General features: G+C 38.9%; 1 protein-coding gene across 4 annotated transcripts in view; it reads right to left on the bottom strand.

The window, feature by feature from the left end:
* Window positions 1–15887, bottom strand: part of apba2b (amyloid beta (A4) precursor protein-binding, family A, member 2b) — a 76197-nt gene that overhangs the window by 23649 nt on the left and 36661 nt on the right. For 3 of the 4 annotated variants that reach the window (XM_038283878.1, XM_038283881.1, XM_038283879.1), the window contains exons 2-3: window positions 15202–15711; window positions 13480–14510 (exon numbers count right to left, since the gene is read on the bottom strand). In XM_038283878.1, the coding sequence (XP_038139806.1) occupies window positions 13480–14510; window positions 15202–15691 (1521 nt within the window). In that variant the 5' untranslated portion in view covers window positions 15692–15711. Of the gene's footprint in view, window positions 1–13479; window positions 14511–15201; window positions 15718–15887 lie in introns of all 4 variants that reach the window. The other variant, XM_038283880.1, reaches the window with a different exon arrangement.

Raw genomic sequence — 15887 nt, 5'->3', positions numbered from 1 at the left:
CGAACATATTCCGTCGGCAGGTTTCAGGATTTTAAGTTAATTTAGGAGTGATCACAGCGCTGTGTCATCTGCGATGTGTCTGTCTCACGGCCAGCTGCCAGGTTTGATTAATACTTTGTAATAAATACATGAATAAAGCACAGTCATACTCAGTTTTGCCCCCGCTGTATTTTTAAATACGCAGTAGAGGTATTTAAAGGTAGTAGAGGACATGTACCGGTATATAAAAAACGCGCCCTATAGTCCGGTGCGCCTTATGTGTGTTAAATACAGAAATGGGACACATAACTGAGAGTGCGCCTTTTAGTACGGTGCGCCTTATGGTCGTGAAAATACGGTAACTATGTATTTATGTGATTAACTTAAAATTATTTTTCTTTTCTTAATCGAAAACTGACCTTAGCTCTACACCTTACAGGTGCTGGTCATAAAATTAGAATATCATGAAAAAGTAGATTGATTTCAGTAATTCCATTTAAAAAGTGAAACTTGTATATTATATTCATACATTACATACAAACTCATATATTTCAGATGTTTATTTTGTTTAATTTTGATGATTACAAATGACAACAAATGAAAATCTCAAATTCATCATATCAGAAAATTAGAATATTGTGAAAAGGTTCAAAATTGATGGCCCCTGGTGCCACACTCTAATCAGCTAATTAACTCAAACCACCTGCAAAAGCCTTTAAATGGTCTTTCAGTCTAGTTCTATAGGCTACACAATCATGGGGAAGACTGCTGACTTGACAGTTGTCCAAAAGACGACCATCGACACCTTGCACAAGGAGGGCAAGACACAAAAGGTCATCGCTAAAGAGGCTGGCTGTTCACAGAGCTCAGTGTCCAAGCACATTAATAGAGAGGCGAAGGGAAGGAAAAGATGTGGTCGAAAAAAGTGTACAAGCAAGAGAGATAACCGCACCCTGGAGAGGATTGTGAAACAAAACCCATTCAAAAATGTGGGGGAGATTCACAAAGAGTGGACTGCAGCTGGAGTGAGTGCTTCAAGAACCACCACACACAGACGTATGAAAGACATGGGTTTCTGCTGTCGCATTCCTTGTGTCAAGCCACTCTTGAACCACAGACAGCGTCAGAAGCGTCTTGCCTGGGCTAAAGAGAAACAGGACTGGACTGCTGGTGAGTGGTCCAAAGTCATGTTCTCTGATGAAAGTAAATTTTGCATTTCCTTTGGAAATCAAGGTCCCAGAGTCTGGAGGAAAAGAAGAGAGGCACTTCATCCACGTTGCTTGAAGTCCAGTGTAAAGTTTCCACAGTCAGTGATGGTTTGGGGTGCCATGTCATCTGCTGGTGTTGGTCCATTGTGTTTTCTGAGGTCCAGGGTCAACGCAGCCACATACCAGGAAGTTTTAGAGCACTTCATGCTTCCTGCAGCTGACCAACTTTTTGGAGATGCAGATTTCATTTTCCAACAGGACTTGGCACCTGCACACAGTGCCAAAGCTACCAGTACCTGGTTGAAGGACCATGGTATCCCTGTTCTTAATTGGCCAGCAAACTCTCCTGACCTTAACCCCATAGAAAATCTATGGGGTATTGTGAAGAAGAAGATGCAATACACCAGACCCAACAATTCAGAAGAGCTAAAAGCCACTATTAGAGCAACCTGGGCTATCATAACACCTGAACAGTGCCACAGACTGATCGACTCCATGCCACGCCGCATTGCTGCAGTAATACAGGCCAAAGGAGGCCCAACTAAATACTGAGTGCTGTACATGCTCATACTTTTCATGTTCATACTTTTCAGTTGGCCAACATTTCTATAAATCCTTTGTTTTTATTGGTCTTCAGTAATATTCTAATTTTCTGATATGATGAATTTGAGATTTTCATTTGTTGTCATTTGTAATCATCAAAATTAAACAAAATAAACATCTGAAATATATGAGTTTGTATGTAATGTATGAATATAATATACAAGTTTCACTTTTTAAATGGAATTACTGAAATCAATCTACTTTTTCATGATATTCTAATTTTATGACCAGCACCTGTAGATAATCCATTCCAGATCAACAATAATATTAACAACAAATATCAACTATTAAATTAGTCTTTGTTCTGCACTGTCAATGTGGATGTGGATTTTACAGTATTATTGCTCTCTAATAATAGAAATTACCTTATGATTGAAGGGTAAAGTGTTTTATTTTTAAGAAAAAAAAACTATATTGCTAAAAAGGGCAGAGCTATTCAGTTTGTGTGCACAATCAGAAGAAATAAGAGGACATATCAGAAGAAAGCCTCTGCTGTTTAGATCCTCTCCCTCGCACAGCAGTAAAAAGGAAATTCAGATGAGCAGAACATGTTGTAACTCTGTGTACCCTCCTTAGGAGGAAGAGAGTTAACTTATCAATATTCATCATGGTGCCCAACGCAGCTGTACAAACAAGCATTGCAATACTAAGACAGAAGGTTTTTGTAGGATGAATCCACAAACTGAATCCAATTTCAAGATGCAACATGTGGGAATTATCCAACTGATTTTATCATCTGCTAAGAACAGGGCTGTAGAAACTGCTTTCTTCCTCTTCTAGAGAACAAATGTAAAACTAAAACAAATTGTTCTCCTTTTATTGACTATCTGATATCTTTCCCTCATGAGATAGCAGCAGGAGGAGTGAGAAATGGGCCAAGAGAAGCCATCTTAACTGGAGGAGGATCTACAGACCAGTCATTTCAGCCGGTATTGTGGGAAATATGAGATCCATGACATATCAAGTGGAGGATTTACTGTCCTTAAAATGTTATATTGGAGGAGTTTCATGGGCTTATCATAAAAATGTTCAGTTTGTTCATTCTGTTGTGGGCTTTCTTAGCATTTTTTCTGAGGCTTTTACGTTTCTTATACTGATATTGGAATAATATCCTATTGACCAAAGGTAAGAAATACATTGTGATCAAAGCAATATCATTCAGCCTGACCCTCAACCAGTCTTTCTCCATGCATCATGAGACATATATTTAACATATATTTATCAGTATTAAGTAAGGGAAATTATCCCAGGTGTGAAAGACCTTGTGTTCGGTACTGGTGCATAAGACTGCAGATTTAAAGGACCCTAACGGGTACAAGTTTGTACTGACCCAGCATCTGATGAAGATCCTTGATACTTTGTTTATCAACTACCTTTAGCCCTCAGGTGGTGTCATTATAAAATCTGCTGCAGTTTGCTGGCATTGCAGTGGATTAATCCATTGTCTACTTGCTGCACCAAACACTGACCCACATGAAGAAGCCTTGGAGTAGTAAGAAAATAATGTTCTTTAATGTTCCTGCCCTATTAGTACCATCCACTCCTGAGTCATTCAGGACAAGCTATAGTGTTCAGGATTGGACCACCATCTGTCCCAGTGGATACTGGATCACCTCACTGGCAGCCTGCGGTACCTACGAACACAGGGTGGCTGTCTGGTCTGCAGACACATTGCAGGAGGAGAGCAGCATTACTATTACTCTATCCCCCTTTTTGGCTTTCTTTAGCAAGACATTAACAATACCTTAAACCATTGTATTGTGTCATGGAAATGAGAGAACCTCAAACCTTTAAAGTGTTCACTTTAGTATATTGTATCTTCCTTCCTAACAATAAAATATATGGTTTGTTTGTAGAGGATCACCAGCAACAATTTCCATCACTACTCTTCTAAACTTTGGCTCAATGCTGTACTCTCAAGGTATAATCAAATTTACTGTTACTCTGGTTCAATCGTTAGGCACAGTGAATCACAATGTAGTTAACTGTTTATTTGATCAATGATTATTAAATCATCTCCAGAAGTCATTTGAACGTGAACCAGGGTGTGCATGTTTTTCAGTTTAATACATTTTTGTAGACCTGGATTTTGACTACAAATGAGCTGCAGAAGGCTAAGAACAAGTACATACAGTACATGCATAATACAGGTGATTATTACCTTCCAGCGTTCTCGAAATCTCTTATTTTTCTACTATTTTACCTTTCAAAGACAGGGCGGCTCTGCATGTAAGATCCAGGAAAGAAATAAGTAGCAGGTAAATTCCTAGGTAACAATAGGGGAGGGGCAAGGCTTCAAATATTATATTTCTTCTGTAAATATATGTTACTTATCGCTCATTTTCCACTCTTCACCCCAAAATTGTAAATCCAGGAGTCATAAAGAGGCCTTACCTTAAACTGTCATCTCCAAAAATTGTTTATAAGGAAAACAGAATGTATCTAGACAATGCATCTCTTCCTGATGTGTTTAACATAGACTTTAGATGTGAAGTAGCATCTAGATTTTAGAGTATACGCAACTGTACTACTATCCTTTTTGAGCTTTCTCCCCAATTGACTTTTGAACACGTTACTACTCATACCATCTGTTAAGGATCAAATGTCAATGACATAAGCAGGAGCGACTCCCCCTGATGTCACATCACTGCAACAGAGTCTACTTAACCAGCCAACTCCATCTTAACTGTCTCTTGCATGCAGCTTTCGGTCCTCGAAAGCGGAGACACACGCCGGTTTTCAGCTGAAGGCTATGTCATAGCCGCCATAACCCCTCCGGAGAAGAGCTGAAGATAGTGTCTTGTTTTTCCTGCGTTTTAAACCAGATTGAACACAGTGTTTTGTGAACACGCCTGCTGAAGCACATGAGAAACCACCCAGTTCGTCTGGTCGACCCATGGAACAGCCGACTGACCCAGAACTATGAAACCACCGGACCTTGACCCACTGGTTCGGCAGTGGTTTGCAGCTGTGCTCCTGCTGTCTGAGCCGCTGTTATAAGCTATCCACTGCCTTCTGGGGACTCCCTCTACCAAGGTTACAGTGAGTGACAAAATTAAGCCCTGCAAATGTTTGCTTTGCTGTTTGCATCTGAATAATTCAAGTCTCTTCTGACTTACCTGCTGGATGAGCGGACTGTATTCCCCCAGACTGAACAGAATCAATTGACAAGTCGAACTGAGCGGAACCAAACCCCTGCCCCTCTATTCATGGGGGCAAACAAGTAAACACCTTTTCCCTCTATCATCTGATGCTTAATAAATACTCTTAGTTTGCAAACACTCACATGCAAGACACTCTTTTGTGTAAATAAACATTACTGAAAAACAATGTATTGCAGAAGTGACTGTAACACATATAAAGTTAGAGTATGAATGGCTTTGAGCTTGACTATGATTAAAGACCTATGTATGCAGATATAATGGTCTGCTCATAACCCCTCCAAAAATCAAATCATATTGTCAACCATACTTTGCTGGCTCTATAGTAAACTAAATCCAGATGAATTCCATTAACATTGAATACCTTTCCAACGATAAGATAAGTATTAGCATCAAATGTTCTCTCAATAAATCAAAACATAGATTACATGTATCATTGTTACTCATAGTTTTCCAGGACACATTGTGTTTTGTCAACACATAACTACATTCAAATTCTTCCCTTATAGCTACGCCATAAACCTTCTTGCAAAATTATAAGGAAAAAACTGATAGGATGAAACAATCCATCTTGAATGAAACTGAACTGAAAAAAAAGAATAATGCTTCATAATTCCAACATAAAAAAAATGAAATAAATGTTATCATCAAGAAAATGCAACACCAATATGTGGGATAGTATTTGGTGTTGCATAAGGCCAATGGAAATTTGAAAAAAAGATTGATGTAGTCTACGGAACAGGTCATTTGATACATTTTCTAAAATAAAGTCAAACTTAATGCAGCTATAGAAGCACAATAATCATACTACACCATTCATTTTTTTTTTAGAGTTTGTTCTGTTGCAACCCAGTCTCATGGGAAAATGTACCCCCACTACGTTGGTCCACACTGCAAAACGTAGTGGACGTACATTAATGGCCATTTTTTTGTGGTACTGTTACGTTTCTTCTGCCTATACGCTTTCTATTGTTTTACGTCCTAGTCACGTGACTTTGAAGATTCCAGCTGGGAGAAGAAAAAATATATATATATGGCCGACATTCGCTCATTTTTTTGTGGAAAGATTAATGACTTGAGTTTGTTTTTGCATTAAAATGAGTTTTGATTACATTTCTAGTGGGAAATGTATAGTTTGTTGCCAGAATATTTACTCAGGGAATGTACATATTCACTTGCTTGTTCGTTTCTTGCAAAGATTTTTCAAGATAATGTGAAACTGTAACGTTTTGGTATAAACATGGCTGAGATTTCTCTAACTTTTAGTGGGAAAATCAATAATTTCAATCAGTTTCTGCATTTAAATGGGTTTTGATTACATTTATAGCGAGAAGTGTAGGGTTTATTTACATAATATTTACTTAGTGAACATACATAATCACCCGTTTGCTAGTCTTTGCTACGGTTTTTCGGATCTCCTCAGGATTATGTGAAATTGCAACGTTTTGGCTGCTACCCATCGCCTAGCATTTAGCTGCCGCCCCGATTCAACATTGAATTCTTTGTGATTTAACTCCATCTGACGGATCAAACCCTCGCCACTGCGTGCGTTGCGTCTGAGGTTGATTTTCAGATCAATGCATTACGTCGTGGCATAAGGGAGAAACTAAACTAGTTAAAAAAAAGATAATGGGTTAAGATCGGACGTGTTTTATTTGGAAATCTACCGGATCCTTTGTGCATTTAACTTCCTGTTTGGTGCGATCTCATTGATGGGTTTTGACCAGATTTTGACCAAAGAGGAACTAAAAAAACAAAAAACAATTTAAATACACAACCAGCATATCTGGAATCAGTGACAGAGAGCGACTGGGACCAAAGGTTTATTAATTTCTCCCGATTGATTTCCATTCAAAATGTTTTCGATCCCACCGGGCTCTAGGGAAGGGGCGTGCATACCGCCACCTACTGTTCATGAGTGTGTAGCAACATTGTTTTACATCTATTAAATTCTATTTTTAAATTTTGTATTCTGAAGATAAATAAATAATGCTTTCCTTAATCTATAAATATCTTTTATATTTCCTTTATTTCCCAATAATCCTTTAAGACTCCATTCTTGGCCTGTCCTTTCAACTCTTTTCAATTTCTCCCTTTCAGGTTCATATGTTTTGCAGTTCATCAATACATCTACATTTTCTATCTCTCCACATCCTTCACATTTATCATTATTTTTCCTCCCTATTAAGTATAAATTGTCATTTAAATAAGTATGACCTACTCTTAATCTTATCATTATTATTTCTTCCCTTCGGTTTCTCTCATTAATATTTCTATTTAATACTGACTTTTGTACCTTTATATAACCTTCTTCCTTTTTTATCTTCATTCCACCTTTTTTGCCATTTTTCAATTTCTTTCCTCTTAATAAAAGATTTTCCTTCCCCTTTCCCTAAAGGAATTGTAATTGTTATTGCCTCCTCTAAAGCCCTTTTTGCTAATTTGTCTGCCTTTTCCTTTCCTTTTACCCCTTCATGTGCTGGAACCCAACAAAACCAAATATCAATGCCACTCCTGTATAATCTAAATAAACTGTGCTGAATTTCTGATACTAAATCTTTCTTATTATTTCCTTCTCCCTGAATACTTTCTAAAACTGCTTTGGAATCCGTGCAGACCACCACCCTGTCTGCTCTGACCTCCTCAACCCATTGGAAACTCAGTATAACTGCCACCATCTCTGCCGTGAAAACAGATAGTTGATCTGAAATTCTTTTAGAAATGTGTATTTTGAACTTTGGTACATATATTCCTATTCCCACACACCCTTTTAAATTCTTTGAAAAGCATAGTAATAATAATAATAATATTTTTTAAAGCAGTTAATGATTCCAACAGGCAAACTCATATTATAATTACCTTAAAATATATTCTGATGATTCAAAGAATTTAAAAGGGTGTGTGGGAATAGGACTATATGTACCAGAGTTCAAAATACACATTTCTAAAAGAATTTCAGATCAACTATCTGTTTTCACAGCAGAGATGGTGGCAGTTATACTGAGTTTCCAATGGGTTGAGGAGATCAGAGCAGACAGGTTGGTGGTCTGCATTGATTCCAACGCAGTTTTAGAAAGTATTCAGGGAGAAGGAAATAATAGGAAAGATTTAGTATTAGCAAAGATTCCCAAAGGAGTAAATCATGATAATCTAATTAAAATCAAAATAACTCCAATTGGGGAAAAAGTTAAAACAATTAAATGCGGTCTGTTTAACATAAGATCGCTTTCCTCTAAAAGTCTACTAGTTAATGACTTGATTTGTGATAATCACATTGACTTGTTTTGCCTTACAGAAACCTGGCTGCAGCAAGAGGATTATGTGAGCATAAATGAGGCAACTCCTTCAAGCTATTTAAATTTTCACATCCCCAGAAGTTCTGGGCGAGGAGGAGGAGTAGCAACAATCTTCGAGTCTGACTTACTGATTACTCCCAAAACAATTAATTCCTACAACTCTTTTGAACATTTAACCCTTAATTTCCCTGATCCAAATTTCAAGGCAAGAAAACCTCTTCTTTTTGTAACTTTGTATCGTCCACCAGGTCCTTACTCTGAATTTTTAGATGAGTTTTCAGAGTTCCTTTCTGATTTGGTATTAAATACTGACAGGGTCATCATAGTGGGAGATTTTAACATCCATGCTGACATTGAAGGCGATAGCTTAAGAGCAGCCTTTAATGCTATCTTAGACACTATTGGCTTTTTTCAAAATGTGAATAGTCCCACGCATTCTCATCTTCATACTTTGGATCTTGTGCTGACATACGGCATAGAATGTGAAGAAATAACAGTATTTCCTCACAACCCTGTCCTCTCTGACCACTTTCTAATAACCTTCAGGATTACTTTAACAGAGTTCTCCTCCCCCAAAAGAAGGTTCAATTTTAGTAGATCTTTATCAGATAGTGCAGTTATAAATTTTAAAGAATCTGCTTCACTTTCTCTCTGCTCTGTGTCACTGAGCAGTGCTGCAGAGTGCAAAAGCTTAGCTTATTCCCCTTCACAGGTTGATGATTTTGTTGAGGGGGTTGCTAGTTCTCTGCGTATTGCCTTAGACAACGCAGCTCCTTTGAAAATGAAAACCGTTAAAAATAGAAAGCTTGCTCCTTGGTTTAATGCAGAGCTGCGTACTTTGAAGCAAAATGCTAGGAAACTGGAGAGAAAATATCGCTCCACAGGCCTGCGAGAGTCCTTCCTAGTCTGGAAAAATGGTTTACTGCTGTATAAGAGGACCCTTTGTAAAGCAAGAGCAGCATACTTCTCCTCATTAATAGAGGAGAATAAGAATAATCCTAGATTTCTTTTTAATACAGTTGCCAAACTCACCCAGAGCCATAGCTCTGTTGAACCGTCCATTCCACCTGCTCTTAGCAGCAATGATTTTATGGGATTCTTTATAAATAAGATTGATCTTATTAAAAATAAGATCATAAGCACTCCTCTATCCGCGATTGTACCTGAGGTAGTCATGGAATCTGAACCGGGTTTAGACTGCTTTGATCCAGTTGAACTCTCTGAATTAGCAAAATTATTGTCTTCATCTAAGCCTTCAACTTGTATGTTAGATCCAGTTCCAACCAGGTTATTTAAGGAGGTATTCCCTTTGATCTCCTCCTCCATTTTAGATGTGATTAATCTATCTCTGTTACAGGGATATGTACCTAAAGCTTTTAAGATTGCTGTAATTAAACCTCTGCTTAAGAAACCGTCTCTTGACCCAGATGACTTGGTCAATTATAGACCTATATCCAATCTTCCTTTCTTATCCAAAATTCTTGAGAAAGTAGTTGCCAAACAAGTTTGCGATCACTTCCACCATAATGAACTTTTTGAAGAGTTTCAGTCTGGCTTTAGAGCTCATCATAGCACTGAAACAGCTCTGGTGAAAGTCACTAATGATATTCTCATGGCCTCAGATAATGGACTTGTATCTGTGCTCGTCCTGTTGGATCTTAGTGCTGCATTTGATACAGTTGACCATAATATTCTTTTAGAAAGACTTGAATATTTTGTTGGAATTAAAGGAACAGCACTAGACTGGTTTAAATCTTATCTATCTGATCGAATTCAGTTTGTTCATGTTAATGATAGATCTTCAACACGCTCAAAGGTTACCTGTGGAGTACCACAGGGATCAGTGCTAGGACCAATTCTCTTTACTTTATACATGCTCCCAATTGGTAGAATTATTAGACAGCATGGGATTAATTTCCACTGTTATGCTGATGATACCCAGCTATATCTGTCTATAAATCCAGATGAAGCTAACCCATTACATAGATTACAGGCATGTCTTGAAGACATAAAAACCTGGATGACTCTTAATTTTCTGCTTCTGAATGCAGACAAAACAGAAGTTATAGTCTTTGGACCAGAGTCTCTGAAAAAGAAACTGATTAGCCAGTCACTTCATTTGGATGGGATTAAACTGATTTCAGATAATAAAGTAAAAAATCTTGGTGTTATTTTTGATCAGGACCTGTCATTTAAATCCCATATCAAAGAGGTTTCTAGAATTTCCTTCTTTCATCTGAGGAACATTGCAAAAATTAGAAATATCCTGTCCAGGGGTGATGCTGAGAAACTAGTCCATGCATTTGTTACTTCAAGGCTGGACTATTGTAATTCTTTACTATCAGGAAGTCCACAAACTGTAGTTAAAAGCCTTCAGCTGATCCAAAATGCTGCAGCCAGAGTTCTAATGAAAATGAAAAAGAGAGATCATATCTCTCCTATCCTGGCTTCTCTTCATTGGCTTCCTGTTAAATCCAGAATAGAATTTAAAATCCTCCTTCTCACATATAAAGCCTTAAATGGCCAAGCTCCATCTTATATCAGAGATCTGATTGTTCCTTATGTTCCTAACAGAGCACTTCGCTCTCAATCTGCAGGTTTACTAGTGGTTCCTAGAATTTCTAAAAGTAGAATGGGAGGCAGATCTTTTAGTTATCAGGCTCCTCTCCTGTGGAACCAACTACCAGTTTTAGTCCGTGAGGCAGACACCCTGTCTACTTTTAAGGCTAGGCTTAAAACTTTCATTTTTGATAAAGCTTATAGTTAGGGTGGCTCAGGTTATCCTGAGCTATCTCTATAGTTATGCTGCTATAGGCTTAGACTTTTGGAGGACATAGGGACCCCCATTTCATCATTCTGCTTCATTCTCTCTCTGTTCTCCTATTCTGCAGAATATGTTAGTTCAATCTCTAACCTTCTGCTCTCTCTGCTTTTCCTCAGAGTATATTTGCCTCGTCTGTTCCTGTTTGGCTGTGACGTCATCCTGGAAAAAAACATCAGCTGTGCTGCTTCTATCAACACCCTTGTTAATAGATGTTGGAGATCGGCCTGTTTTCCAGTGTGGTCCTGTTTCTCTGACCGTGACTGAGTGGATGTGCTCTCTTCGTCCTCTGGCATGGGAGCTGCCTTGGAGCTCGTCTGCCTGGCTGTGTGTTTCCTGGACGGGGCCGCCTTTTACAGCTGCTTTTTGTATCTCTGCTTCTGTCTCCTTGAACCCCAGTCGGCCTCGGCAGATGGCCGCTCACACTGAGCCTGGTTCTGCTGGAGGTTTCTTCCTGTTAAAAGGGAGTTTTTCCTCTCCACTGTCGCTACAAGCATGCTTAGTGTGGGGGATTGTATTTGAGTCAATGAGTCAATGCAATCAACTGGTTTTCCTTAGATAGAAAACTTTGTATCAATTTGACTGTATGATCTGGTTGAACTGTAAAGTGCCTTGAGATGACATGTGTTGTGAATTTGGCGCTATATAAATAAACTGAATTGAATTGAATTGAATTGAAATTGAATTGAATTATTAGAAATTCAGCACAGTTTATTTAGATTATACAGGAGTGGCATTGATTTAGCAAAAAGGGCTTTAGAGGAGACAATAACAATTACAATTCCTTTAGGGAAAGTGGAAGGAAAATCATTTATTAAGAGGAAAGAAATTGAAAAATGGCAAAAAATGTGGAATGAAGATAAAAAAAGGAAGAAGGTTATATAAAGTACAAAAGTTAGTATTAAATAGAAATATTAATGAGAGAAACCGAAGGGAAGAAATAATAATGATCAGATTAAGAGTAGGTCATACTTATTTAAATGACAATTTATACTTAATAGGGAGGAAAAATAATGATAAATGTGAAGGATGTGGAGAGACAGAAAATGTAGATGTATTGATGAACTGCAAAACATATGAACCTGAAAGGAAGAAATTGAAAAGAGTTGAAAGGACAGGCCAAGAATGGAGTCTTAAAGGATTATTGGGAAATAAAGGAAATATAAAAGATATTTATAGATTAAGGAAAGCATTATTTATTTATCTTCAGAATACAAAATTAAAAAATAGAATTTAATAGATGTAAAACAATGTTGCTACACACTCATGAACAGTAGGTGGCGGTATGCCCGCCCCTTCCCTAGAGCCCGGTGGGATCGAAAACATTTTGAATGGAAATCAGTGGGGAGAAATTAATAAACTTCTGGTCCCAGTCGCTCTCTGTCACTGATTCCAGATATGCTGGTTGTGTATTTAAATTGTTTTTTTTTTTTTTGTTCCTTTTTGGTCAAAATCTGGTCAAAACCCATCAATGAGATCGCACCAAACAGGAAGTTAAATGCACAAAGGACCCGGTAGATTTCAAAATAAAATACATCCGATCTTAACCCATGATCCTTTTTTTAACTAGTTTAGTTTCTCCCGTATGCCACGACGTAATGCGTTGATCTGAAAATCAACCTCAGACGCAACGCACGCAGTGGCGAGGGTTTGATCCGTCAGATGGAGTTAAATCACAAATAATTCAATGTTGAATCGGGGCGGCAGCTAAATGCTAGGCGATGGGTAGCAGCCAAAACGTTGCAATTTCACATAATCCTGAGGAGATCCAAAAAACCGTAGCAAAGACTAGCAAGCGGGTGATTATGTACGTTCACTAAGTGAATATTATGTAAATAAACCCTACACTTTGCTATAAATGTTATCAAAACCCATTTAAATGCAGAAACTGATTGAAATTATTGATTTTCCCACTAAAAGTTAGAGAAATCTCAGCCATGTTTATAACAAAATGTTACAGTTTCACATTATCTTGAAAAATCTTTGCAAGAAACGAACAAGCAAGTAAATATGTACATTCCCTGAGTAAATATTCTGGCAACAAACTATACATTTCTCACTAGAAATGTAATCAAAACTCATTTTAATGCAAAAACAAACTCAAGTCATTAATCTTTCCACAAAAAAATGAGCGAATGTCGGCCATATATATATTTTTTTTCTTCTCCCAGCTGGAATCTTGAAAGTCACGTGACTAGGACGTAAAACAATAGAAAGCGTATAGGCAGAAGAAATGTAACAGTACCACAAAAAAATGGCCATTAATGTACCTCCACTACGTTTTGCAGTGTGGACCAACGTAGTGGGGGTACATTTTCCTATGAGACTGGGTTGTCTGTTGTATGACCCTAAAAGCAGTATTGCTAGAAATGTGGATAAGTAAACACTTTTGGACTTTCTAAACAGATTACCTGCTCTTGAGCCAATCTCTGTCTTTCTTCAGGAGAGCATGGATGAGCCTTGGTGCCTCTCTGGAGATCAGGGTTGCTGTGATGCATGGAGGGGATGTTTAGGGACTTGGGCCTGCTGTCATGACGGTGATGAACTGGTGGATAGGACGTTGCCTCGGGCTTACGGTGAGGATAGTCACTTGGTACAGGATCCTGGGCCAACTCTTCTGGGCTTTGATCAGTGCCACTGCTTAGACTCCCCATGCTCATACTCATCTTAATCTCAGCAACAATTTGGTCAATGTCCTCCTCTGCCTCCTCTCCTGTCTCTCCCTCCACCACCAGCACCTTCCGACTGCGGTATGGGGAGACCCGCACTGAGTTCCCATTGTCTTCAGAGGGATAACAGTCACCAGTGTAAGCTCTCTCCTTCTCAGCACCTTCCTCATCTTCATCTTCATTGGGACAGCCCTCTTCACTCTCTTCCTCTCTGTCATGCACCTGAGTGTGGATGGTGTCTTGCATCGCAGGCTGGTGGTGATGGTCCAATATGGGTTCTGGTCTTCCATTGTAAATCTGTTCATCAGGATCTTGTTCCACCACCTCACAGCGGACCTCCCCCTCTCCCTGACCCCACTCTTCAACCCTGTGCCTTTCTTGTTCTTCCCACTGCTCCTGGCTCACATGATCCTCTTCTATCCATTCCTCTTGTACCTCCTCGTTTCCCTCTCTCCATTCCTCCACCACTTCATCCTCATCTTCTTGCCACTCCTCTCTTATTGGCTCTTCTCCTTCATCATCTTCAACCCATTCCTCCTCTCTCAATACTCCTTCTGCCTCTTCCTCTTCTCCCTCTTCTACCCATCCTTCTTCTACCTCCTGGCATTCACCAGCATGGGTTCTATGTTGTTCAATGTTTCCGGAGCAGTCTCCCTGTTTGTGGCTGTGGTTACAGTTTCCCTGGTTGTTGCAGTCCATTCCCTCCAGGTAACTATCATCCTCAGGGCAGTAGCGAATGTAGTAAGTCACTCCCCCGTCTTCCTCTGCTAATCCTGGAGAGGTTTGCAATCAGAAACAAACAGTTGTATGCTTTATTTAAGTAGGAAAAAAAACCCAACAATCATTCCTAAAACACTGTCATGTATTTGATTGTACATTATCCCCACTGATGTCAAGTCACAGCTTCTCAAAGGGAAGTTTGTGTCAATGTGAAGCAGACAAATGTGTTTTTTTGTGTGAAAAACCTTGATATTTATTGGAAGCACTGTCTGGAAATCTTTTGAACCTCCAGACCTAGAACTGGTGCTGTTAAAAACGTATAGACCAGATGCTGGTATCTAGTCTAGAAATGCCCTTAACCACAGTGGACCATTATATCTGTGACATCTATTGAAGGACATCCACTTCAGCTCTACCCTATTCCAACATAGAACCTGGAAAACGATTACAAACAACAGTGCAACAGTAATTTTGCATGTTTAGTAAGTATTGAACTGATGCTGGAAATAAAATATTTGTGGACTTCCGTTGTTCAGAAAAAGCCATGTATGGAAAATCAAATATAGACAGTTACAAGATACTTGGTTTATACACTGGGGGCTGCCCTCATAAGGAAACAGAGAGTAAATATCAGGAGTACTTAGTGACCAAGGTACAGAGCCTTTCAATGTATTTCTATTTATTAACAAATAAAATTTTCCCATCCATTTTATCCCAAATGAAGATAGCAGATAGTAAACTCACCATCATCATAGTCTTCCTCATCCTCTGAAGTGTTGTTAATGTAGTCAGAGCTTGAGTCATCATCCAGACTGTCAGCCTCACCATGAAAGTCTGCCGGATCATGGACAAAGTGGTCCTCACTCTCCTGAGGTTCATCTTCAGGCGTGGATGGTGTCGTTGGACGTTCATTCTCAACCTGTGAGTCAACTTCTGGGTGGCTATACTGCTTCATGTCAATATCCACATCTTCATCCTCTTCGGGATGAACATGGCTCACATCTTGAGGCTTGGAGGAGGAGTATTTGGTGTTGCAAGAATGACTTAAGGGTTTTGGATTATGAGACTCTTTGTGATAGCGTAGCGGGCGCTGCCGTGCTGGTAGAACTTTAAGATCACATGACTCTGCAAGATGAGGGGCGGGACAGGTAGCAGGGCTGGGACCAGACATGGTGTTTCCACTACTGGTCCCAGGCCTCTTTCTTTGGGCCATTATTGGCGGCCTACAAGCCATGCATTGTTAATGGTGTGAACCTGTAAGACAGAGAAAGACAAAAGCAACACAGCCTAAGTGATGTGAAGTGTTCCGCTAATGTTAAATAATATTGTAACCTTATATGACTATGCATTAATTTTCTGAAATAAAAAGACAATTACTTTGATACCCCCAAAAAGATGTGTTTATCAGTAGATAAATCCGTACCTCATTT

Source organism: Cyprinodon tularosa, unplaced genomic scaffold (genome assembly GCF_016077235.1).
Source record: "Cyprinodon tularosa strain WSP-4 unplaced genomic scaffold, ASM1607723v1 ctg197, whole genome shotgun sequence".
NCBI classification, from domain to species: Eukaryota; Metazoa; Chordata; class Actinopteri; order Cyprinodontiformes; family Cyprinodontidae; genus Cyprinodon; species Cyprinodon tularosa.
The sequence above is the reverse complement of the archived record's forward strand: the minus strand, read 5'-3'. Positions and strand labels throughout refer to the sequence as shown.